This window comes from Lineus longissimus, chromosome 16 (assembly GCF_910592395.1).
Source record: "Lineus longissimus chromosome 16, tnLinLong1.2, whole genome shotgun sequence".
Lineage (NCBI taxonomy): Eukaryota > Metazoa > Nemertea > Pilidiophora > Heteronemertea > Lineidae > Lineus > Lineus longissimus.
In genome coordinates this window covers 7,849,896-7,875,322 of record NC_088323.1, presented here as the reverse complement: position 1 = coordinate 7,875,322, position 25,427 = coordinate 7,849,896, and the positions used below count along the sequence as shown (strand labels likewise).

At 43.5% G+C, this 25,427-nt stretch overlaps 1 protein-coding gene across 1 annotated transcript; it reads right to left on the bottom strand.

The window, feature by feature from the left end:
* Window positions 1–24,207: 24,207 nt before the first annotated feature.
* On the bottom strand, window positions 24,208–25,253 carry LOC135500425 (uncharacterized). Its single transcript, XM_064791885.1, has one exon. It carries the CDS (start codon window positions 25,157–25,159, stop codon window positions 24,227–24,229), a length of 933 nt encoding a protein of 310 aa, XP_064647955.1. The 5' UTR covers window positions 25,160–25,253; the 3' UTR covers window positions 24,208–24,226.
* Between the last annotated feature and the right edge of the window lie 174 nt (window positions 25,254–25,427).

Genomic DNA, 25,427 nt, shown 5'->3' with positions numbered 1-25,427 from the left:
GACATTAAAAAAATTCTAATAATAAAGTCATTATTTAGTTATTTCAATTTTCAATTTTAAACTATTTGAATTTCCCACCACACACAACTTTAGATTAGTTCCACATGTGGCCGCTAGGGATTTTTTGATGACGTAGATCAGGTCAGTCAGAACAAAGCAAGATGGCTTCCGCATACAGTTCAGAGAGTGAGAGCAGTGAATTTGAGGATGTTTTGGTCGATACAGAAGGATATTTAAACGTTGAGCTGTACATGTTCGAGCCATTAATATCACTAGATCATAATGAGAGTGATCATTCGGACGAAAGTGATTAGAATTTGTGGTTAATCAATTTGCATGGCAGACCTGCCGATATAGCAAAGAAGACATTGATAGACGGTTGCAGATGCATAACATGTATGATTTTTGAACAGACTAATGTTGCACAATATTGTTTCGCCTCGTCAGTGTTGTATCGCCAGTTATGTCATGACGCTGAACTACAATTGAAAAGTGACGGTATTATGCACAATCATCTTGACGTGACGATATAATGCCGTGCAACGTTAGATAGGCCTAGATGTCAGATGACAATAATCTGTCATTGACAGTGGCTGTCACTGACACTGACCTGTGTCGCTGTCACCTTGCTATGGCTGGAACACAAGAAGACACTATGCGGTATCACATGCCCCAATGGGGCCTACACATTATGTATAACAACCGACCTCAGCAGCCTCGGGCATTAAATGCAATTGACATGGTTGGAACAGCTGTTTTTAACAAGTGGCATTTAATATTCATTTGGATGCAGATATCCGGCTTCATGTGATAATCCGTATCGATAAAGTGATCACTGCAAAGTTTGGCCGAAGGCCCAGGCTTCCAACACTCCAAATGTTTGCACTTCCGAATCCACAGCTTCCTCCTCTCTCGTTCAACTGGCTTTGGAAATTCATGAAAATGGGTCCCATCCGTCATTCGATTGTTCTTTGTGCTAGCCTTGACACAATTCGGAGCCACACAATACACCATAGTGAATGAAACACATTACTTCCAGGTGTGCATAATTAATTAAGGCCCTCCTGCTTTTATGATTGCATGACATGTACAGATGACCTGATCTACATCACAACTTTTGCTGAACCCGCCGCCTGGCTCTAACAAGCCAGTTGCTAGCCTGATCAGGTAATCAAGTTGTCAAACACATAATTGGCTATATCTTCAAAATGGATGGAGCTAATTGCATTTGGTTTTCTGTATTGTATAAAGTGTTAGGTACACTTTTGAAATCGTCTTACAGCAGAAAATGGCAAAAAACCTTGATATATGACCTTTAAAATACGTGCTCCTCCTACATGTAGCGATGTCTCGGGCAAGGCACTTAGTCGACAGGCAAGCTAGAAGTTCAGCACCGTGAGCAGCTCCTTGATAAGGCCATGTCAGGTTCAGCGCGCCTCTTCAGATACATCAAGTATTGAAAGCTGTGGTGAGCACATAAAAAGACCATGGTCACCTTAATTTGAAAATCCCTTCATAATCAAGGGCTGGCTCTGACTAAAACAGTACCCATAAACAATAGACCCCAATTTGACCCCAGCTCCTAGCTGCGGGAAAACCCCAGTCCAGCAACCAAAAGTACCAAAAATACATTTTTGTTTACATTTGAACTGCACACATGCGTTTGTTTACAATTTCATTTCCCGCGAAATCTCGAAAATCAGGTGACCTGCAATCGTGGATTGAAAATAACATTAACCTGGGTTCAGCAGGTCAGCAGGTATACCGGCTGTTCCAACCATCTCCCTACAGCCAGCTGTTCAAAATATTATGTTATTCACCCCACAGGGAGTGCAGGTAATTGATTAAGCCACTGCATAACTTAACAGAAATGGCTTGGCTCCTGTGAGTGGTAAGGAGAATTGACAGTGTCCGATTAAAAATCCCTCATTACTGCTCCGCTGAAGTAAATTTCCGAAAACAAACATTATGTTGCATCAGGGTAACATATGCCAACGTGCAAAATTTCGAGACGAAACACTACCCCCAAATGGCATTTTATCGAGCCGCCTTATAGTATTATGATATAGATACTTGGTTTATGCCTAAACGGTTATTTTCTGCTTACATTGCATTGCGGCTACTCTAAAACATTGCGTATTTAGGTTTGCAACAATGGCTTATCAGCCAGTTGCCTTGAAACTTTAGCTTCAATTCTAGGGATACGGGTGCCGCACACGTAGTCAGTGTCTAAAACATTGCAACATTGTAACGGAACAAAACAGAATTACTCACTGATACCTAATATCAGAAGTCTCTGTATTTCACGGTTTCATCCTTTCGTGAACCTTGTTAGCTCAGCTGACAAAGTCAGCGGAGCTAGTAGAATAGCTGTTCAAATGGTGTCCGTCCTGCAATCCATCCATCTAGGGACCCATCTGTGGACAAAATTGGACATTTCTGATTGGGAAGGCCTAGCCACTTCGTTGACGGTGCTAAATTAGGAGTTGCCCAAGGTGAACTCAAAAAACGAAAAATCAGCGCGATCCGACCTGTATTAAGAGAATGAGGTCATTTCGCGTGTAGATTTCTTTCCCTTTTTACCTCGGTCCACAGAGCAAATATTGTTTTCAAATGTGGCTGAATATTTTTTAATATTTTTTAATTTTTTACTTTTAATGGAATTAATATGGTTTTCACCGCCAGTTGGCGCTGCAGGCACATTGACTGAATTTTGGCGATTTCAAATTTGGCGGTGGCTCAACTTTTTGCAAGCAGTGCCGCTGATTGGCCGATCGATAGAAGAGATGCCACCATTTAAAAATGGCGGTAGTCGCTGCTTCAATGAAGATGAGTGAACTTTCTCATGTTCAATCGGTTGATACTCTTTTAATCAACATGACCATGTACCTGAAATTTGTTTAGGTACTGAAAAGAGTCTATATAATTCAGATTTATCGATAGTTTTTTATAATATTGCGGAAATTTTGTGCACAAATTAGCGAAAGTTGGTGCTCGTCTCATGTCATTTTAGAGCGAGAAATTTGTTTCCGTCGATCTCTACCACTGAAAAATCGCTTGCATAGCTTCGAATTTTTGTGAAAATAAGTATCTAAACTTGGTTTCAAATATTCTAGAGAGTTACCTTTGTGGTGATACATATGGTATGTGATAAATATTTGTGGAATTTGTGAAATTCGGTTTTCAAACGTGCCGATGATGCAAGCGATCTCGCGTGAATTTTGCAAGTCCTGATATGTCGACCGGGTGTCAAAAATCACTCGCCTAAATTCAATTCAAAGATCAAAAATAATATCTGAACTTAGTTTCAAATAGCCTACGCAATTATCATTTCGGTGATATATAATGCATGCATGTAATAATTGATTAATCTGCCTAAAACGCGCTATTAAAACGGCGAAAGATCGTGATAAACACTCTGGTGGCGGTCGCACTAAATAACGACCGGTAGGGCCCGGCGTCTGGCGGAGAAAAAAAGGTAGCGGCCGGAGGTTGAAACGGGATTTTTATGCACTTTTAACTGTATATATATGTTGTTTGGATGTATTTCTAACAGTTCTGTAACTTTGATGACCAAGCTTGCGCCCAAATTTGGTGAAATTGATGCTTGTTTATGGACTGCGCTAGCGACCGGAGAATTCGCCGTCGGCCATTTTGGCTACGGTCCCTGAGTTGTTGTGGTTGGCAATTTTGCAACAAATTTCGCCATTTAGGCTACGTTTGTTTACAATTATTTTGAAAGTCACATTATGACATCGTAGTATGAATTCCACTGCAGTTTCGTTACGCAGCAATGCTCATGTTTTTGGTTTGCAATCCTGTACTGTCTGTACACTGCGCTGTGCATGGCTGTACTGTAGCTGTAAAAAAGACAAAAAACATAGCCTAGCCCTATAGGACAGGCTTAGAGTATTACTCAACAAACAGGCCCTCATGATTCATTTGATGGACACCTTATTTGATAGTACCTCATCATTAAGTCCGCTAGATCCTGTTCTGTCACATGTCGTAGACGATAGACAATTTTCAAAATGTAGTACACCACTCGCTCATCTTTAAGCCCAGCTCTCGGCTCACATCATGTGGGCACGGTTGGCTGTTGAGTGTTATGGTTCAGTCTGTGAGACTAATTTAAAGAGGTTACACTTTTATTTTGAATTGGAAAACAGCCCACAGGACTGACTTTTCACTGAGTAATAAGTGTGCCCTTCGAAGGTAAAGTCTCTTTCTGGATTTGCTTCCATAGATGCCTTGTTCAGGATATCATCTGACCGATGCCTGATCAAGCACAGACTGTATCCGGTGGTGTACATTTCCCCGTCTATGTCACCCTTTTTTATTCAGTCAGTGTTAATTTCTCTTCTCTTTTTTTACAGATTAACTGTTGTTGGTTATTGCAAGAGGAGTCGTTGGCACATTTCAAGTCCAGGAAAGCACTTGCTGTTCCCACATTCAGAGTGAGGTGTGCTTACTCGTTTTACTGCTTTCCATTCCCGGAGAGCGTTATCAAATATCTGCTGCAAGGCAACAAATATCTGCCGCAAGGCGCTTCAAATATCTGCCGAAAGGCATCAAATATCTGCCGCACCAATAAAGTTCATTTTGTTAACCAACTCTTTATCTTCTTTTCTTCACATACAAAAAAGACCGTCCCAAACATTTGGCTGCATCCACTTCATCAATGTCCAGACAACAGTCGGTTCATTTGACCATTGTAAAGCACCAGGCCCCACCTCACAAAATACACTGTAATAATTATGTACCTTGTGTCCATGTGCATGTTATTAGTTCCACCTACGCTGCATGAAGACAAGGACTCCACTCTTAGACGTCACCACACAACTCCTTGACGTCATCACACACCCCACTACTGCAACGGCAATAGAAATGACTTTACGTCATAATACCAGGGTGACGTCAACTCAGTACTTCAGCATGCACTGATATAGCAAGAAGGTCTTTCGCATCAGCACTTCTGCGTGCTAGACGTTATAGCTTCACGTTGCCTCATAATAACGTTACCGACACACACTTGGCCCTTGCCTTCACCTATCCATTTCAGCTGAGCGCCAGGCCCTTGGGCCTCTTGTGTTAATTTTTCTACCCACTGTCCAAGCTGGGCGTGGAAAAATATGATTTGTTAGGGTTCACGAACACAGTTTACTCAGGTTTTGGATTGAAAATGGTTGAACTGCATTATGCTGGCCAGGCTTTTATTGGTCAAGATCTGAATCGTCAGAGTCCTCATAATCACTATTATCGTCCGTCGGTCCGTTAACTTTTCATTGTCCACGGGATTACTGAAATTCTACATCATGTATATTCACCAAACCTGGTTTGCAGGGCACTAGTATAGGCCCCAAGAAGCCTATTGATTTGGAGGTCAAAAGGTCAAAGGTCAAGGTCACGAAGACCTGTTTTCATTTTCCGCTCACCTTTCATTGTCCGCGTGATTACTGAAATTCTATATCATGTATAGTCACCAAACCTGGTTTGCAGGGCACTTGTATAGGCCCGAAGAAGCCTATTGATTTGGAGGTCAAAAGATCAAAGGTCAAGGTCACGAAGACCTGTTTCCATTTTCCGCTTACCTTTCATTGTCCGCGCGATTATTGAAATTCTATATCATGTATAGTCACTGTTTGCGCACCATCTATATCCACCAAACCTGCTTTGCAGGTCACTAATATGGGCCCAAAAAGCCTCTTCATTAAGTTTCGAGTGTGATAACTCATTTTCTTTTCTTTTGCATGTACTGCAGTGCATTTCCCCGGTACAACTGCAGAAATGCTACTTCACACACTTTCCACCCTGACCAACCACCCTTTACTCTTATGGCGGGCGTATAATGTGCTCGCTCTGCGTAGCTCTTGTTGATAAATTAATCTGTTGCATTACGATTCACAATAGATAATATAATTGCAATTGGTTTACTTGCTCTTTGCGGTAAGCTAGCTGCCTGCAGTCTTCTTCATGATGGTTCAGATGTAGGCATTCCTCCCTGCACTGGAACCTCATGTGGTTAGTGTCTTTTTCGATGGCGTTGCTTTCGGTATTGTTTGAGAATCAACTGAGGCTTCACTCTCGCTGTCGTGCCCTCTCTTACTGGTTGCAGTCGATATTGTCGACATCCTGTCTTCCTCTTTCTCTGCTTTCTTTGTCGTCTCGACATCTTGCAGCGTCACTTCCATTTGGGGATCAGCATCTGGTACAGATGTAACGTCTTCATGAGCCGCTTTGGTCTAGTTTTAATTCTACAGCATCCAAGAAGTCTGCCATTACATTTTCATCAATGTTACCTATTTGCTGTAGAGTTTAGAAAAAAAACTTCACCCACTCGTTCATAATTTCCTGTGTTGTATCAACCCTTATACCATCATCTTTTCTAACCGACCTGAACAGTCTGTCTTGTCCCCTAGTTTTTTCCAGCTTACAAAAATATCAACTGGAGATTTCTCCCTCTTTGTGCCATTGAGCTTTAGACCTTATTTTGAAGCCCTTGGCCTCTTGTACTTCCGGTTTCTCTTAGCTGGTCCCTGAGATATTGAGATTTCCCCTCTTGTTTGTTTTCATTAGCTTTATTTAAGTCGTTCAATGATTAGCTCTTGTGTTTATGAAATTTCCTACTAAGTTTCTTAGAGAACGTCCTAGATTTTCCTTAACTTGGATTTAAAATAATCCCACCTTTCTAAGTAATTTTCAAATTTATGCGTATCCGATACCAGGTTCCGGCAAATGATCATTTCTACGTTTGGCAAGATTATGTAGACAGGCAGTTGCAACTATAATGGCCATATTGTGATCCAACTGAAAATCAAAGTTAGGAATGAGCAGATTTTTTTCCCTGTTAATTTAGAATAGGGTTTGGAGGAGTAATTTATCGCCACTTAGTTCCGGGTATGCCTATACGTACAGAACCGGTCACTATTCAGGAATAAGAATCCGCGCAACTTCAGATCAGAGCAAGGTACGCTGATGTCACGTTCGGAAGTTGATCGGAAGGCTATGTACCTGAATAGTGACTGGTACTAACTGTATCAACATACTCACTGAACATCTCAGATGCATTCCCTTTGAAATACATGGAAACCTCTTCTTCCAAATTCCAAATGCTCTTTCAATGACTCCCCTGGTTCGTCTCTGAGCATTGTTGTGGCGATTCTCAGTTGGTGTCCTTGGGTTGCGCACAGGAGTAAGCATGAAAGTGCGGCACGTGTAAGCGGGATCACCAAGCAAACTGCTGTTCTTCTTCTTACAGAGGATGACTGGGGAGTGCCATTCACTTGTTGAGGCTTCAATGATGTCGTGTTTCAACATATCAGCTACCTGCTTCTCAATCTCAGCTTTTTCAAGGGGGCCAGTGCGATAAAAGGGCATGCGTACAGGTTTAGCTCCTGGTTCAGTTTCGATCTTATATTCATGAATATGCGTTCTACCAATTTCAGACAAATCAGTGGCAAAACACTATGCCACTCTTTCAAAAAGTTCCTAAGTTCTAACTTCTGAGGTTCTGTTAGATCAGCTTGTGAAAGGTCGAAATTGAGATCGGATTCACCTGTATTGTAATCCTGGGGCATGGGCAAGTTGGGCATGAAATCTTCATACTCGCTTTCGTCTTCAGGCGTCCGGACAGTGTTTACCGTCGGGGGCGTTTCGTCTAGTGATTGAATGGAGTCTTCACAAATATCAGACGCAATGGCGATGACCTTGTTTGACCTGATCCGAACAGGGTGGTCGTTCGGGTTCAGAATAGTGACCAATGACCTCCCATTGTGTATTTTTGACACACAGCGTGCGACCAGGACGCCATTGTTGTCAATGTTTGCGCACGGTTCGATCAAAATATGTTGGTTCTGGTAAATTTGGTCGACATGTACAGGTATTGTAGTTTGACTCCGAGGGGGGAGTTTCAGTTTTGGCAACACGCGTCAGTCCTGTTGGGACCTGTATTAAATCAACTTGTATTTCGTTCTGTAAAGTCAGCGTCGAGGTGTCATAGTCAAGGTGAGCCTTGTTGTCAGTGAGAAATGGTCGACCGAGAATGAGAGTTGAGGTCTCGTCTGGTATGTCAACAACATAGAAATCATGGGGAATGGTAATTTTGTGAAAACAGAGTTTAAGGAGAACTTTACCGAGAACAGTGTGCCTAGTACCACCTACACCAGTGATATATTGGAGTTGACATTTTGCTTTAGGTGTCCTAGGGGACAGGTTGCGTAGCATTTTGTTGGATATGCAGCTAATTTGAGCGCCGGTGTCGATGAGGCATCGCACCTGACGTCCACCGACAGTTGCGTTGATACAGTTGTCTGACATGCTTAAGATACAGGTGCCCTGATGAATTTTTTTAGAGCTTGTAGTTTTACCGTGCCCGACCAAGGGTGTTTTAACTCCCTGGACAGGCGCGCACCCCTATTGGTTAAATGGAGTGGAGCAGCACGACGACCTGCATTCACTTTGGTAGTGACCCAGTTTTTGGCAATATCTGCAGATGGCATTACGGGCGGGACAATCAGAACGATATCGACAATGTGACTTACCACAGAAGAATCCTCTGCACGGTTGATCGAGCTTGTAATCCGGTAAAGATCCTCCGTTGTTTGGACGGTTGTGGAATCGTCCATTGTTGTCTTGTCTGAATGAATTGTTCATTGTTTGTTTGGTGATGGGTCTGCTGTTCCTTGAGTCCTGGGCTGGATAATTGGGGCGATCTGGCTGTGGTGGGTGGGAGTTACGCTGCAGTGTCAGCACGGCTTCAGTGAGGGCGGCAAGTTTAGTTTCGACGGATGAGATATCCTGTTGGGTCTGGATTGTCCGTATGGAGCACTGTTGAAGTTCCTTGACAGTCTGCTCTGCTAATTTTGCCACACGGAGCAGTTCCTCGTATGTTCGCGGGTTGGACGGCATTACATGTGCCTTCAGCTCGGGACGGAGGCCACGAATAAGCAAGGGGAGGAGAAATGTCTCAGGCAGGTCGTGACCCGTGAAGTGGAGCCGCATCTTTTCGAGGTAGACGGTGCACGTTTCATCTCCCTGCTGCTCACTTAGAAGGCCAAGATCTATGTGCTGACGGGTAAACCGTTTCTTAAACGCCGCTTCGAGCGCGGTTCCGTCGTCCTTGTTTGGCTGTGGCAGGCCGGCATACCAAGTACTCGCTGCCGCCAAGAGGAAAAGCGGAAACCACGTGAGTTTCTGTTGGATCGTCCACGCCATGCCGTTGGCGTAACGGGACCACAGGCTCTACCAGTGACGGCCGTCAGTTGTGCCATCAAATTTGGGCAGCGACACATTTGCTTGTAAGTTGAACGTCTGTACCGGTGCTGCTGGGATTGCGCCGATCAGTGGCTGTGGGCCATTTAGTATTACGTGGACCTGAGCCTGCTGTTGTGGTGGAGGCTGCTGGGCTTGTTGCTGTGGCTGTTGAGGTTGCTACTGGGGTTGTTGCAGCGGTTGTTGAACCTGTTGTTGTTGTGGGGGTTGTTGTAGGTGCTGCTGCTGCTGTTGTTGCTGTTGTTGGTCTTGCCCTTGTTGAGCGTTGTCAGGTGCCTGGTTGCCTGCCGGTTGATGTTGGATCGGAGGGGCCATGTTGTATTGACGTCCGGATCGAGTGGTTACCATTGACTGTTGCCGTGGGGACACTCACTTGGGCTGTGGGAGGTTGAGATCTTTAGGTTCAGTCCACCAATTATTATAATGAGATTCCGTAGCTGTAGAGAAAGAGACGAGATTATCGAATGTGGTTAGATGAAGTTTTAATCGGTCTCCTGCAGCATGATCTCAACAATACACACAATACAATATAATATAGAATTACAGTAACAAATATCAAATTACTTATTGAAAACATTCGAATGGTTAACTGGCTCGATATTTAGGTAAACTAATTACAGCCCGAGAAGTATTTTGGGCGGGAGGCATATCAATTGTTTAAAGGTCTAAATCAAGTACAATTACACAATGTATGATGCATCATGAGAATTAAAAGCGTGGTAAAATATAACCGATGGAAGTTAAAGTAAAAGTTCGCTTACCTGCAGAGAAAGAGACAAGAATATCGAATGTGGTTAGATGAAGTTTTAATCAGTCTCCTGCAGCATGATCTGACGATTTCGCCTCGGTCCAGCCGATATAAAGCAGGCCTAGACCATGCCCGGAGCCAATCAAAATGCTTAAACCACAAACGACATCCTGTGCCCCTCACTAGGCTGACCAATCAACGTCCTCCACGTTGGGACGATTAGAAAGAGATCATTTTAGGCTGGACCCTGATGTGCCTAGGCGCGAACTTAATAACTTATATAATTTCAAGACCAGACAGTCTCGTTAATCCGAAACGTGCCAATTTTAATAAAATGTTGACCGGTCCCTAGAGTCTGTTCAGACACGCAGTATTTAATTAATGATCGTGGCAGTAAGATTCGATTGAACTTTGCCGAAGTGGCTGATTAAGCGAGAGTTACAACGAGCGTAGAAATGGTTAGGTAAACGACATGCTATTGTCCAGTTCGTGATAATAGGGAGTAGAGTGATCAAAATAGAATAAAGTGGACGTTCACGTTCAGGCGAGTTGCTGGACACGGCCTGGACAATTGTTACCAGCCAAAATTGGTCAAAAGTAGTTTCGTAAACATCGATAAGCCCACCTAATAATCTTGACAGTCTTATGAATTAGCAGGAGACATTGTTAAAGTTTGAAGAAAATAAATTGTGAAAAAAGTTCTAAAATACGCTACATAATATAGGCATCAATATCCTCTGTGGAAGAGGGTCCCAGTCAGTATCTTCAGTGAAGGCCAGCTTGTATAAGATCTTTCCATCATGTGTAAACTGGAGACCACGCAAATCATGGACTGTTGGGTCACCAGCTTTCTTGCCTGGCCTGACACTTGACAAGTACGCGCCATTCAACTTAAGAATTTGGTCATGCTTGACCACCTGAACATGGTATGGTGATGGCTTTATCCTTGCTGTTTGAAGCACCATGACATAATCCCTTGGAGTGAAGATGTCTGCTGTCAGTTTACGCCCGATCGTACTGTGCATGCTATCACACTCCATTTGGTAATGACCTGCCACAAGATATTTCTGGGTAATTGTCACTCCACAATTCCTAGCAAGATCGAAGAATGCATTGGCAACTTTGACATTTCGGTTCTGGTATCCGCACCCATCGCTCCAGATGATGATCTCTTTGATCTCAGGATGATCGTTTATGAACCTTTCAAAATGGTTGTATTGAAGGTAGGCAAACACCTCGCTGCTAAGGTCACCCTCCGATTCATACCAGATGTAACAATACCCTTCCTTGGATTTCAGGTTAAACAGGGTAAAGTTATGCACCTGCAATTTTGTCTTGTAGTACATAGTGCTTGCTTTGGTTCTTCGGCAAAGCAGGACAGCTTGCAGGTCCATAGTCCACACGGATCTCTCATGGTTCGCTGAATCCTTGTCACGGGATTTTTCTTCTCGTGCTTGGTTTTTCTTGGCAATGTGGTCATCATACACGGCTTTGTTTATATTCTGATGCTTGAATGAAACACACACGTCACATTGATCCTTTCGAGGAATGAACACAGAATATTTGCCTTCATGAAACATTTCAGTGAAAGGGCATATTACTGACGGCTCTCTGTCCAGCAGCAGTGGCTGCCAGTTGATATTCTCGATGCAGCTGGGCAATGGTTGTGCCTGGGTATAGAAATTTCTTGTCTCGGTATGTTGCTGTGTTTCTGCAATAATGCGAATCAACAGTGGGTAGGTCTTTCAACCAGTTCTTGACGAAGTCGATGTCCTCTGTTTCCAACTTTGCCATCTTGCCTGAAAGTATAGCAAAGAATGCCATGTACCCGGTAAAATATTTGTTTCTGGTTAACAACGTTCAACTGACAGTTCTGTGCACAGATATGAAGAAAACCAGAAGTAGTGATGAACAAGAACTCCTGTCAAACACTCTAAGAATGTATCTGTCTGTTGAATCAAATGTATAAATCCACTGACCTTTCTGAATTATTGAAAACTAATCAGATTAAAATAATATTGTTATACTCTTTTCAAGGAGCAATGAAAATCCTAAAACTGATTGCACTTACCACTTTTTGGTCCAGATTTGATTGGCTGGGGTGCCCCTATCGTCTGCAGCCTAGAAATCCACATCAAAAACATCAGACATCATCGGCAATTTAAATGGCTCTAACAACATAAACTCATAGAATATTAACTAAATATGTCTTTTCTCATCATTAATCATCATAGCTTGGCAGAATATGCATTAGATGGCAAGATATTTAGTGGTCAGAATGAGCTAAATTCACGGCTGATCGTCTTCAAATTTTCAAAATGGCCACTGATCAGCGGGTGAAAAAAATATCCTGGATGAAAGGATGGTCATGAATGTCCGACATTAGGCGTTGTACATCGTCTGCTGTATTCCATCTGTTTTCTGTAGTGGATGATTTGAGATCTACTTCAATAGGCGTTCTATTCCTGCAACCTCCAAAGCTCGATAAAATCTTTGCTGCATGTCTATCTGTGACGTGGCTGTCTTTCACTTGCAAAAAGTTAAATCCGGGTGGTGCTGATACCTGAGTATGATGACGCAGAAAAATCTCTTTTAGTCTGGCGGCCTCTGTGAGCTTTGAAACGTCGGCAGCATCTCTCAGTCGTTGGATCTACAAGCCGTAATCAAATCCGTGCGGTGGGTGTGGTGAACGCACCCAGTCTTTGCACCAATAGCCGAGGGACATCTCTCCTAACTCTTCAAACAGATCTTGTAAAGGGTCTTGGCAATCGATGTGAAACCAGGTAAAACATCCCTCGCAGAAAATGACATTCATACCTCTTGATCTTTTAGCTAAATCAAATCATGAAGTGGGATCGCTGGGTCGCATGTCATGCATGTCATGCATGTCACGATTTAGTAGCGAATGGTTGTATCTTCAATATGCGGGGTTTTAGATCGAGAATATGGCAGTGGAGAGGGTAAGGAGATTCAATCAGAAGCTTCCGTATTTTTTCTCCTGCTTTATTTTAGCCCAAAAGGGGACACTTACATCATGATAGTACACTTGGCCCCTGATAAAATATCCAGAGCGGGAGGTTGCGGCGAGCAGCAGATATCGCTTGGACTATATCGCTTGGACTCTGTTGCTTTAGTAGTGTAGATATCCGCCGCCAATAATCGTTAAGATTAAACTGATTTTTAATCTCATCAAGAGTTGTAACCACCTTCTATACCATACGTTTGTGCTCCGCTTTTGTCTAAATTGAAGTCTTCAACACAGTTGAAGTCTCCACCAAGAATATCATTATCATCAGCTGTAATCCATCCGATCTTTAGCTTCTCAGAAAGAGGTTTCCTGATTCTATTCGGGTCATAGATATTTAAAGTAGTGTATGTTTTTCCCTCCCATTCAAATTTTATTCGAACAATCCTCCCCTCGTTATCTTTTTTAAAGGAATCTTTACAACTTTCATTTTATTTGATACAAGAATGGCTACACCCCTGGCATGAGTTGTTCCATTGGACCAGAGAGATTCACCACCCCATTCCCTACCCCAGATCGTATAATTATCATACTCAGTTTCAGCATGGGTTTCCTTTAGGAACATAACGTCAAATTTATTATGTTTTATCCAATTGAAAGTTGCCAATCTTTTATCGGTGTCGACACTCCTTAACCCAGCTGTGTTAAGGGTGCCAGTTCCCAAATTTGTTGGTACTCATTGTGAGTAGAAATAGCAATATCAATAAAAATATCTTGTTATCCAGGACTAAAATGGAAAGTGAGGCAGACTTAAAATACATTAATAAATACATTACTTATTACTAAAAAAGCCAATCTTCTTCTGTTGTTTCTTGTCTTCTTTAATCCTCTTCTTTTCATCTTTCGTTGGTGTGACATCCAGAGGTCTTTTAGATAATCCCCCCATTTGAACGACTGTCCCAGGTGAGTGGAAATAAGGCATTGGCTGTTGCATTGCATTGAGGGGAGTCCCTTGTTGCTGCACCTTAGGTGGGGCGGCTTTATCAGCCACCTCTTCAGCTCTCTTTTCATCAATAACCAGTCGTTCCCCCTCCTCCTCATCGCTATCCTCGATTTGCTTTCCTCCTGTTTACTTTCTTCCTGTTGTTTATCTGGCTTGGCCCAGGCTAGCTTGTCTGGACATCGAAAGGACTTGTGGCCCTCTTTGCCACAGGTCCCACACGGTTCCATGCATGCTTTGGCCAAATGCCCTTTGTCGTTGCAATTCCTGCATTTAACTTCTTTTTTGCAGTTCTTGGCGAGGTGGCCCTTCTCTAAGCATTTGCTACATTTGGCCTTTTCGCATAAATTTCGCAGCTATATGTCCGAAACTGTTGCAAATGTTGCAGCTTACCGGTTGTCCCGTGTATAATAATGAAATAGTTATTACCAATATTACATACAATCATATTACTATACCACAGTTAATGCTCCATTTCTAATAAAATAATATAAGGTTTTTTGTTTATATATTTTATTTACAAGCATATAATATAAGTAAATATATTCCCTTCTCCCAGGTATTCTTTAAACAAAAAGTCCAAGGTAATGGTGACAATAATATGAGTTTACTACATCATAATAAGCTCTGACTCCTCTAACCCTTACAGCCAACTGCATATCCTTAGGTATTATTGTTACCCCATAGCAGTACATGCAACAGCTTGTTATCTCTGCTTAGGCGATTCCTCTGTTTTTAGGATATATGCTGAAAACATTGCATATGATAGCCATAATGTTTCCATTACGGTACAACTGAAATCCCCAGTCCTTCAGTTTCTGGTAAGATTCCTCGTCCTTCACCGTAATATGCTATTCTCCATGGCGCATCCGCTGTACACCCTCATCTTTTTCGATGTTGTAGCTTTCGGTATTGTTTGGGAATCAACTGAGGCTTCACTCTCGCTGTCGTGTCCTCTCTTACTGGTTGCAGTCGTTATCGTCGACATCTTGTCTTCCTCTTTGTCTGTGTTCCTTGTTGTCTCGACATCTCTCAGCTTCACCTACACCATTTGGGGATAGGCACCTGGTAGGCCGACAGATGTGTTTTCTTCTTGGTTTGTATCGTCCTCCTCAGCCTCTTTCGTCGCTGGCGTGTCATGAGTCTCGTTAGCTTTATTAGCTACATTTGTTGCTCTTCTTCCTTTAGTCACAGTTGGTTTACTGGCTCTTTGCGGTAAGCTAGCTGTATACAGTCTTCTTCATGATGGTTCGGATGAAGGCATTCCTCCCTGCTCTGGAACCACATGTGGTCCTCTTCTTTGCATATACCATACATCTTCGGCTGATCTTTATTAAAAGCTCTAAATGAGACCTGCTCACCGTTATTCTTTTCTGCCCAGCTACCGGCGTTTTTAGTTCAATTTCGATAATCCTTTTGGATATATTGTAAAGTTTTGTTCCTTTAATCAGAGTAAAACGGCATGGCGACGTTGTCGTTCCATATTTTGCAAGTACATTGTCAACATTTTCGTGTACAACTATTGGGGATATCCCCTCCAGCGTAATGAAAGCTGCCAATTTCTCTGGGTCCTTGGTTTGAAGCGGAACGTTTTTATATTTGAACACTTGCTCAAGAATGTTCTGTTTTGACTCCTCCGATTTGCCAAAAAAATTTCCAGGGTCAGGATCCAGGGCGGATGGGGAGGGAGGGAGGGAGGGAGGGAGGGAGGGAGGGAGGGACGCGAGGTCCAAAAAACAAATCGCTTGGGCAATCATGTACATGGGGGCAGGGATTCTAATGACGAAGGCTGATGAGAGATGCCGCAGATAAACGAGAGGTAATTCCATAAAAGTAAAAGAGAATCTGAAACCCTTTACATTTGGTATAGTGGGCAGTTTAAGTGCTGGTGGTGTTGTTCAACATCTACAACAGAAAGCCTATCAAGTAGTTTCTGGTCCAAGACACCTAGCAGAACATTAACAGTATGGGAGTATGTAATATTGTCCATTGATGTACTGCGCATGATCTATAACATATGTTTCTGAAGAGTGCATCTACATTCTGGTAAATTAATTATGCAATATTTGCAAGGCTTCAGGTGTATGCAGATCTAACATGGCAAGATATTTTCCATTTTGATTGTATATTGGAAGCTAAATACTGGTTTTGGTGCCAGGGGATCAGAAATTCATTCGTATGGTGTGGGGTCAGGGAAAAATTACGAAGCCTCATAATATTCCGATGATCAGCCAGGTAAAGTGAAGATAAACAATTTGGCACATTCACAATCATAATAACTGGCTTCTGGTTCCATCAAGAATCAATACTTATTGCAAAATATGGCTTGTCAGTCACAATTCTGGTTGATGCTGAAACATTGTCGTTTAACGCCTGTACAGATGAAAGATCGAACTATCAAATCCCATTGATTAAAAGGTGGTCAACTGTGTTGTAAAATTCAGCCACTCTTTTTCTATCGTAGCGGTGAGCTTGCTAAAGGTTGAATTTTTTCTTATCAACATGGTGGAGATTTCATTCAACGTGGATTGTAATAATTGTTGCGGGACCATTTGTATCGGTCTATTGTCCCTGAGTAACTTGGGCTGAAGGGATTACTGTTGTCCTGGGTACATATAAAGTGTACCCAGGTTCAATGTCGTCCGCTGAAACTGCACCCTGGGTCCACTTTCTTCTTACAAACTGTACCCAGCTTATGTATTACGCACCTGGGGGCCGGGGATTGGGGGGATGTGTTCTCAAGTTGTTTATGACGGGTGAATGAAGCGTTTGTTTACCTTTTGCGGATTATCATCGTTACAAAAAATCCGTAAGATAAAAACAAACCATCGGATTGAAGGCCGGGGATGATGAGGAGGGGGGGGGGGGCGTCCTCCAGGTGCCGGAACCACGTCTTGAACTTCGACCCTTGTAACAATAGTCAAGAGGCCACTGACCATCCATAAAGTGGGGATGTACTTCCCCGTAATTGTTGTCGTACAAGGGCAGGAGTGACCGAATTTAGAGTGACCTACCGGAGTTGCTTTCACCTTGCAAAACAAGTGTGTTCACCTTGGGCGTGGCCCGACACAACACGGCAAAACCACTGGCACCTGGAGCTGTCGCACAGGAACCAGAACCGAAAGGACTAATTGATATTACAGGTGGCTTGCGGGGAGGCAGTTAATAGACATAGGGGAAAAAATCAGAGATGTCTTGTGTGACCACTTCAACTCCAAAGCTTGTGCAGGACAAAATGCTGAAAACTGGAATTGAATGGAAATAGGCTAACCTGTGACTGACTGATCAGATTTGATCTAGTTGTTGTGCGCTTTTCGGCAACTTCCTCCAAAAAATGCATCTGGTGATAATGAACCCAGTTGACTTTTGGTATGTCGTCAGCGCCTGTTTCACTGCTCGTTGCTGCCAGCACCTTGTTTTTCTCTAGGGTGTGTTGCGCCCAAAGAGACTTCATCTTCTTCGCTACTTCAATAACTAAATCGGAAAAAAAAGAACTTTGCTCGCGACAGAGCAACGAAGAGAGCACCTGGATTTCTCGACTCGAAAGCTCTGGTCCCGGGATGAATGACAAGGTACCCGGTAAGCTTCGTTGTCTCCAATTTTCATGCCTTGGCATCGATGGATAGTAGTTCCCCAGCCAAGTCGCTAGGGAATTTGTTTACGTCTACATGAATGGCATGGGCACTCCATTAGACGCTGGACAGGTACAGGTTCCAGAAACGTAGGGTGGTCCACTGTACCTGTCAGAGTCGAATTCCACCATTCGACATCAGGTAATCCCATTTTGGGGGTCTTTCCCATCTGTGTACACAATATCGCTGACAATCCCTGTAGATCCGTTGAATAATCAATTTTTGACAGCAAGATGTCCAGTCAGCATCACTCTGCCTTCACGGCACAAAAATAGTTCAGGTAGGAGCCCTCGTGCCTTGTCGCTTGGGTATTCTTATGGATTCCTGTGTTCACTGCTTTGGTTCTTGCTATAGGAGCCGAACAGTTAGCTTCAATGAGTTTCATCTTATTGTGCTCCCATTCATCGGCATGGGTTGGAAAAACAAACAATCCCTTGTCGCTCATCCTCTCAAACAAATCTGGTCCATGTTTCTTCCTCAAGTTGTCCCACTGGAAACCTTGCAGCCATGTTGCCTGTTCTTTGGTGACTGTGTAATTCCTCAGAGCATTTAAGGTGTCTTTCAGTTGGCTGTCTCCATCGTTTTGACTAATTATGGTTTTCAGAATCATGGCCTAATCAAACTCCTGCCAGGCAAGTGCACCATGTAGGCATACATTGACCTCGCCTCATGGGTTGTACACTGGATGATCACAGAACAACTAATAGTCAGGTTGCTGTCATGGTTTTTTTCCTTCTGGTCCGTATATACCAGTGATATCTGACTATCGTGCAATTCATTTGGTGTGCGCCGACACATTTTTCAGCCTTGTTGGCCTTCTTGTGATTTTCATAGCATGTGTCACGTACAAAGCTGCTAGTTCAGTCATGGCATGGGGGTCGACCACAACTGTGCCTGTTTGCAACCATATAACCTTTGGCACCATTGAAGCTGTAGTATTACACATGCCTTGAATCCTTCCGGTGACTTTGAATCTTTTGTGCCATGTTTACTTCAGCATTTTCAACACAGCACGAGGTAGAAGTACCTAGATAGGGTATGGAGTAAATGAAGAATTCAAACAAGATACAACCTGGAAATCATGATGAGTAAGTGAACTTCTCCCTTCATCAAACTCAAAGTATTGTTTACAACAGTATCTATTATAACCGTGTTTGGCCAAAAATATACTGGTTTGCTCTCCCCTCTGCTCTAATGCTTTTCATCCTTGGTACCGGTATGTCGTCTGATACATTTAAATTCCCAGCTGCAGTGTTCGACGCCAACTTCAGTGTTACAGCAAGTCCAGCTCTTGGTCTAATGCTTTTCATCCTTCGTACCGGTATGTCGTCTGATACATTTAAATTCCCAGCTGCAGTGTCCGACGCCAACTTCAGTGTTACAGCAAGTCCAGCTCTTGGTCTTATGCTTTTCATCCTTGGTACCGGTTTGTCGTCTGATACATTTAAATTCCCAGCTGCAGTATCCGACGCCAACTTCAGACTTGTCAGTACCCTGACTGGGGGAAGGAACGGGGTGGGGACTATGAATCCCCGACACACCGGACACCGGGCCATCACCAACCCGGAAGGGAAGGAGGGCCAGGAGACACGGCGGAAACCCCAGAGAAAAAAGAAACAACGATAATAAGGACTGGAATAAAACCATCCTGATATAATCTGATAATATACAATAATTATATATATATATATATACCACAGCTACGCAGCAGGGTGAACTTTTTCTTTTTTGGGTCACGTAACCAGAAGCCCGCGAAGATACTGGAACTTTACCATAGTTCAGGGTGAACCCTTGGACTTTGCACACAGTCTCTTGACTCTCTTTGATGCGATACCCGTGGTTTTTTGGTCCCCCTGAAACAAACTCTTCAATGGATGCGCCGTTCAACTCATCCTTGAAATCCCCCAGATAGTCGCCTAGGGGTGGGTTGAAGTGTTTTTTGTTTGTTTTGTCGTACACGTATATAATACTATCAGTGTCAAAATATAATATAATAATTGTTGATCATGTTTTTCCAACTCCTCATACAATTTCAGCCGCACATGTGCAGTTGTGTAAGCTGCGATAACACAATTTGTGTAAGGACACGCTTCTATGAATTCAGTCTTCTCACGGGATTTCAAAAGAACGAATTCTTCATTCACTAATTGAGAATCTGTTACTTCAATGCTACCGACCATCAATTTATTGATATAAACCTCTGGACTATCCGTATATAATGTCTATACAAAGTTATTTCGTTGCCCGAATTTTCCCCACAACGCACATTACCCTGCCTTGTAGGTACTGCGCATGCCTGCGTTATATTTGATATTGTAACGGTCTAAAGTGATCCCCTCGTGCTTCGCGTAATCATCAATGTACTTCTTTTTGTCTTCTTCGGTCTCGCACCAATCGGGCCAACCGCTAGCTTCTTGCTTCTGCTTTAGAAAAGTATTAATGAAACTCGTAAATAGACCGCCCTCTTTCTTCTCAAGATCATATTGGGTTGTTTGCTCGAAATCCCAAATTTCGTATGTTTGCACCAGACGATAGCCCTTTTCGACCGCTTTTCTGACTTCAAATATAACCCATGTCCCTATCAGAGCGCGCTCATCATCTGAATGGTCACACATTTTAGACGACGTCTCCGCACACTTCGCACAAAGAGAAAACTTCAACTTGTTACCCGTCCTCTGGGGTAAAATAGGAAAATACAATTGATTTGGCGGTAATACTTTACATTTGATAAGACCTTCGCACTTCAGTTGGTCGTCAACCTTTTGCAGATTTTCACCCCAGTACACCACCGGGTGCCCTAGAGGATAATGTTTATATTTATTGACATACGGATAAAGCGATGTAAAATCATATTTGATGCTTTCGTTTTCATTGCATTTGTGATACAGTTTCACAGCGTTCGTTCTTCCCCCGAAAATGGCTTCTCGGGGGTTCAGAGGCTCGGAGATGTTCAGATCTTTTGCTAATGCTGCCAGTTCGGGATCTTCCTTAATTTCCGCTCTGAACTCGCACTCGCGCTTGGAAATGACAGTGTACCCGCGGTCTTTCAAGAAAGTACGCCAAAACGCAGTGGGTTCGCGCAGTTCACCCATAGTTGAACCTGTACGTTGATTCATGGTGTCTCCATTTGTCCACTTTGACCTTTGACCTTGAACTTGACCTAATTAAATGTGTAAATTGAGAAACAGTGGAATTGTTATGCAAAATCGTTAAAACAGTGGAATTGATAAAAAGTAGTTCGGTGAGTTAAAACAGTGGAATTGTTCGAAAAGTAGTCTGTGACATCGAATAGTCAAAAACTAAGCTCGAGACACCAAGTAGCAAGAACCGGAAGGCCGAGCACAGCGAGTAGCCAGTTCCGGTTTTGGACTTGGTAACTCGGGATTAGTTTTTTACATTCGATAACACGGACTACTTTTCGAACAATGGAACTGTTTTAACGAGACGAACTACTTTTTATCAATGGAACTGTTTTAACGATTTTGCATAACAATGTAACGGTTTCTCAATTTACATATTTAATTAGGTCAAGTTCAAGGTCAAAGGTCAAAGGTCAAAGACAATAGGCAATTAATTTGTATTGTTTTTAGCTGCTGCAGGGACTGCAGGCAGGGCAGGGTGCAGGGTCTAAGAAAGTCCAGTCATTTCTATTTTATTAGCAAGGGAGTATTTTCCCTGTTACACCGGTGTAAGAGGGATTTATGACACTTCGTGTCATTTTCAATTTTCGTTAAAGGGCTTAACCGTTAGCGTCGGGGGTTTTAAGTAAATATCTCCGGTGTCCTTGGTCCGAATTCCATGAAATTTGGAGAGTACGTAGCCCTAAGGCGAGCAATTCCGTCCATCTTCAGCTCGGGACTCCTATGTCCGTCAGCCATTGATAATGTGAAGACAAATATATTCGATAGTTTAGGTACAACTACCAAGCAATCATTTATTGGTACAATGTCTACAACGAAAGGCCAGCTCTCCTACTACATTCTACACGCTAAACTAGAAATACACTCAAAAGACATTCAAAACTACAACAGACTACACAATACATGACATTTCTACTTCTTCTTCTGGTACTTATTACGAAACAACAATCTATTACATTTGGTCATCACGTGACCCTTGTACCGGACTAACATATCTACTTTGTGGCACTGTTGCCCCGGGTGGTTTTTTTTTTCTTCTTCTCGGGTGACTCTGGAGTTTTAAAGTCGAGCTTAATCTTCGGCAACTTCAACGCATTAGGCCTAACAACTTTAGATTTGGGCCTACCCCTCTTGGGCGCACCAGGTGCCTTCAAGGGTGACTCTGGATCTGAAATATCTTCAACCTCGTACACCGGAGCTTTAACGGGGCTTTGCTCATTGTAGGCCTGCCGAGGAGTAGGATCTGGGATGTCCACAGTGGGAGAGACCAAATACTGCATCTGGTCGTACACTTCCATCTCCTCTGCGTCTGCAACAGCAGAAGCATCTTTTAGAGCTTCAAGGCGCTCTTCATCGGAATCTATGTCTGATGCTAGATCTTTAAACCCTTGCTCGAGATCAAACTCGACGACATCGTCGTCTTCCTCCAAATCACGGAGCATGGCCATGGCCTCGTAGAAGTTATACAGTTCGCACCACACAGCGGGGTTCAGGGGTTTTTGGATATCTTTGAGGAACTCGCAGGTTTTGCATTTTATGAAGTAGCAACGGTTCTTGATAGCGACCTTGTCCTCCCCCTGAAGCCAGCTATCGATAGGCCTATTTGTGGTTATGATGACAGGGGTGGGATCTACGAAAGCGTCCCTCTTGCATTTCACCGGGGTTTTGAAGGCCGACCCTTCGAGCAGAAGTTTGCTCATGTCACAAATTTCTGGGCTTATGACAAACTCTTCGGCCACTACGAGGCTCTTCTTGACACAATCCATGAACGCGAATTGGTTCAGGAGATGGGGGTGGACTTCCCCGTACAAGTTGTTATACAAAGGAAATAATGATCTTACCAAGAATGATTTTCCGGCGTTGGATTCGCCCTCGAACACCACGCAGTTTTTCTTCGGCTTTATCCTGCACAATACCCCGAAGACCTTGCTCAGAAATTCACGGCGATCAATGCCCCAGGCCTTCAGGATATTGTCCACGACAATAGCCGAAGTATCCACCGACAAGTACTTTTCATTGTCCTGATAAGTCCCAGATATGTTCGCGGCTTGAATACGTTGGCAGAATGGAATGTTCCTTAGTTCCTCGACGACGACGTCCACGGCTTTATTAAACACTTGCTCGAAGTTACTCCGGGCGAAGATTCGTTTCAGGTTGACACGAGTTTGATGCGGCAAAGAGTACTCCCCACTTACGTAACGCATAAACTCCTCTCGATCGTAGCAGTGCTTTTTCCGAGCGAATGCCGTTAACATGGTAATACAATCCTCGTTTGTGAATTTCCGCATAGCGTCTCCGCTAATCATTTGCCATGCCTTAACAGGGCTACTCTGTAGCTCTTTATCGGCGCGATCGGCTGCCCATCTGGTCGATCGTGCGTTCCGGGCTTCCTGCTTGGTCTTGGCGTTTTCCATCCCGACAGCGTCGGCAATGGCATCTCTCCTTCTGCTACACCAACCACGAGTCCTCGTTCCAGCATAGATACGAGGAGCCTGTTCGCAATACTGAACAAGGCCCTTTGGACTGACACAGGGAGCCGACTTACAATAGCCGAGCATATCACCCGCAATACGCTTAATGCGACGTAGAGGGCGGCAATTGTCAGGACGCCCCTCCAGTCGGACGATAAGGTGGAGATGTCCGTGAGGGAACTCGTTACATTCATCACTCGGTTTCTCTTCCTCACGCGGATGGAAATAGACGATAACGTCCAGCTTGTTCAAAGCTTCAACGAATTGTGCAGACTTCGCAACCATGAAAGTTACACCCATCGAATGAATAGACAACGTTATTCCGCTCATCCTACCCGTCTACTTTGTAATTCGCAATCGCCTTTTTGCCCCCGTTCTGGGCATGTTGTATAAAGAGATTTGGGTTTTTTCGCATCAACCATTCCAACCACTTGAGACCTATAGCAGACTGTTTGTCGCATGTATAGCTGTATGGAGGTAGTACGCCAATGGTGTTGGGCTCTATAAAGTTTTGACGGTACACTCGACTGCATGCTGAAGCCATGGTTGTACTTCTCTCAAAGGGATTAACCTTTAGAATGTTTTCAAAAGCCAGAGCGAATAAGACACAACAGCGACGGAGAATCGTAACGTCACTTTTACAGTATGCAAGAAGCTCCTCGAACATGTTGTACTCTTTTCCTTTTTGATTTTCGTACCGCAACATAAATTCCTTTCTACCGTCAACAGACATGCTCTCAGGGTCAAAGTACTTCATGTCGGGTATCTCCCCACCCGCCCCATATTTTCGTCGTTGAATAACCAATCACAAAATTCCGTCACGGTACCCTCCCCCTTGAAGACGCATTCATCACGTCTGTCTCCGCACACAATACAGCTCAAGTCGTCATCATTTTTAGCGCTTTGTTCCCTCCCACAAAAAAGGCAGCAACGCTGTGCAACACACAGATTGGGCACGTGCTCCTTTGAACCATCAGCCAGTATTTTCTCCTGTGTTGCCTCAAAATCGTAGAATACAAACTTCATAAATTCTACGGGGTACACCAGGATCCCTTTTCTTTATCACAGGTTTCTTTATATAGCAGTCGTGTGCGAAAGGCCTGTTCAACCCGCAAATACTGCAAAAAGACATGTAGCATGCATGCTTTGTGCGCCGCGCGTCATAACACTTAGCGTATGTTTTACATTTTTTGAAAAGATCGCACACACTATTGTCGTTTTGGTTTTTGACTTGGTGTCTGTCAAAACACTTATTACTTTTGAAGACCCGTAGACAATCGGAACAGTTTCGCCACTTAACGATGGGACAATCCTCATCGGTTTTACAACAGGCACAAGTTTTGTTGCAAATATGTGTTTTGTAATCCTGGAAGCCTGTATCACAATGAGGACAAAAATAGGCTTTTTCTAAGAAACCGGTCATAGGCATAATAGGGGCATAGTGTTCACCGTAATGATAGATATTCAAGCGATGTTGTGCGTTGTACCCCTCAATAGCCACCGATTCTGTCTCCCGGCCATATTTGATGGCAGGCACATGAGACAGGTCTGCTGTCTCAAAAACAACAGATTCAGAAAACTTTTCAGTGAACACCCTCCTTTTGCAAATAATTCCGAAGTTGCTGGCTGTAAGCCTATTTACTCTGCTCTTGGACCAAAGAGAACTATTGCCCTGTCCAACTGTGTTCTCCTCTAAATTCCTAACTTCATCCAGGCTGAGGTGTATCTGGTCAAGAGCAGACTGTTCAGCATCAGATAAATCCTGTGAAATGGTGATAGCAGGACCCAGTGCTATTGGTAAGGACAGACTGGGACTGGAAGTGTCAACAAGTACATCTTGTGTTGCAGAGAAATCACCGGTCACATTTAAATTCCCTCCAGTGAGGGCAAATTGGTGGCCAAAGGTCGACCCTATCATTGTCTCAAACCCCATTCTAGTTGGGACAAAGGCATTTGCCGCATTCAAATTTTGACAGATCCCCAGGTTGGGGTTTATATCTGCAAGTGCACCGACCAGAGCAAATTGCTCACCCGGCTTTTCAGTGCGAGGACCACGTGCCTCATAAAGGGTACACTGAACCCCGCGCATACTCTTCGATCCATATGATGGTCTCACAACATTATATCCCATAATGGGTTCCGGTTTGATGCCAGATGTTCTTGGCTTGTGCCACTGCTGGGGATTGTCCGTACAAGTACCT

Bases quoted from the DNA above. Each gene is read 5' to 3' on its own strand.
- LOC135500425 (XM_064791885.1), bottom strand. From the start codon at position 25,159: ATGGGGTTTGAGACAATGATAGGGTCGACCTTTGGCCACCAATTTGCC.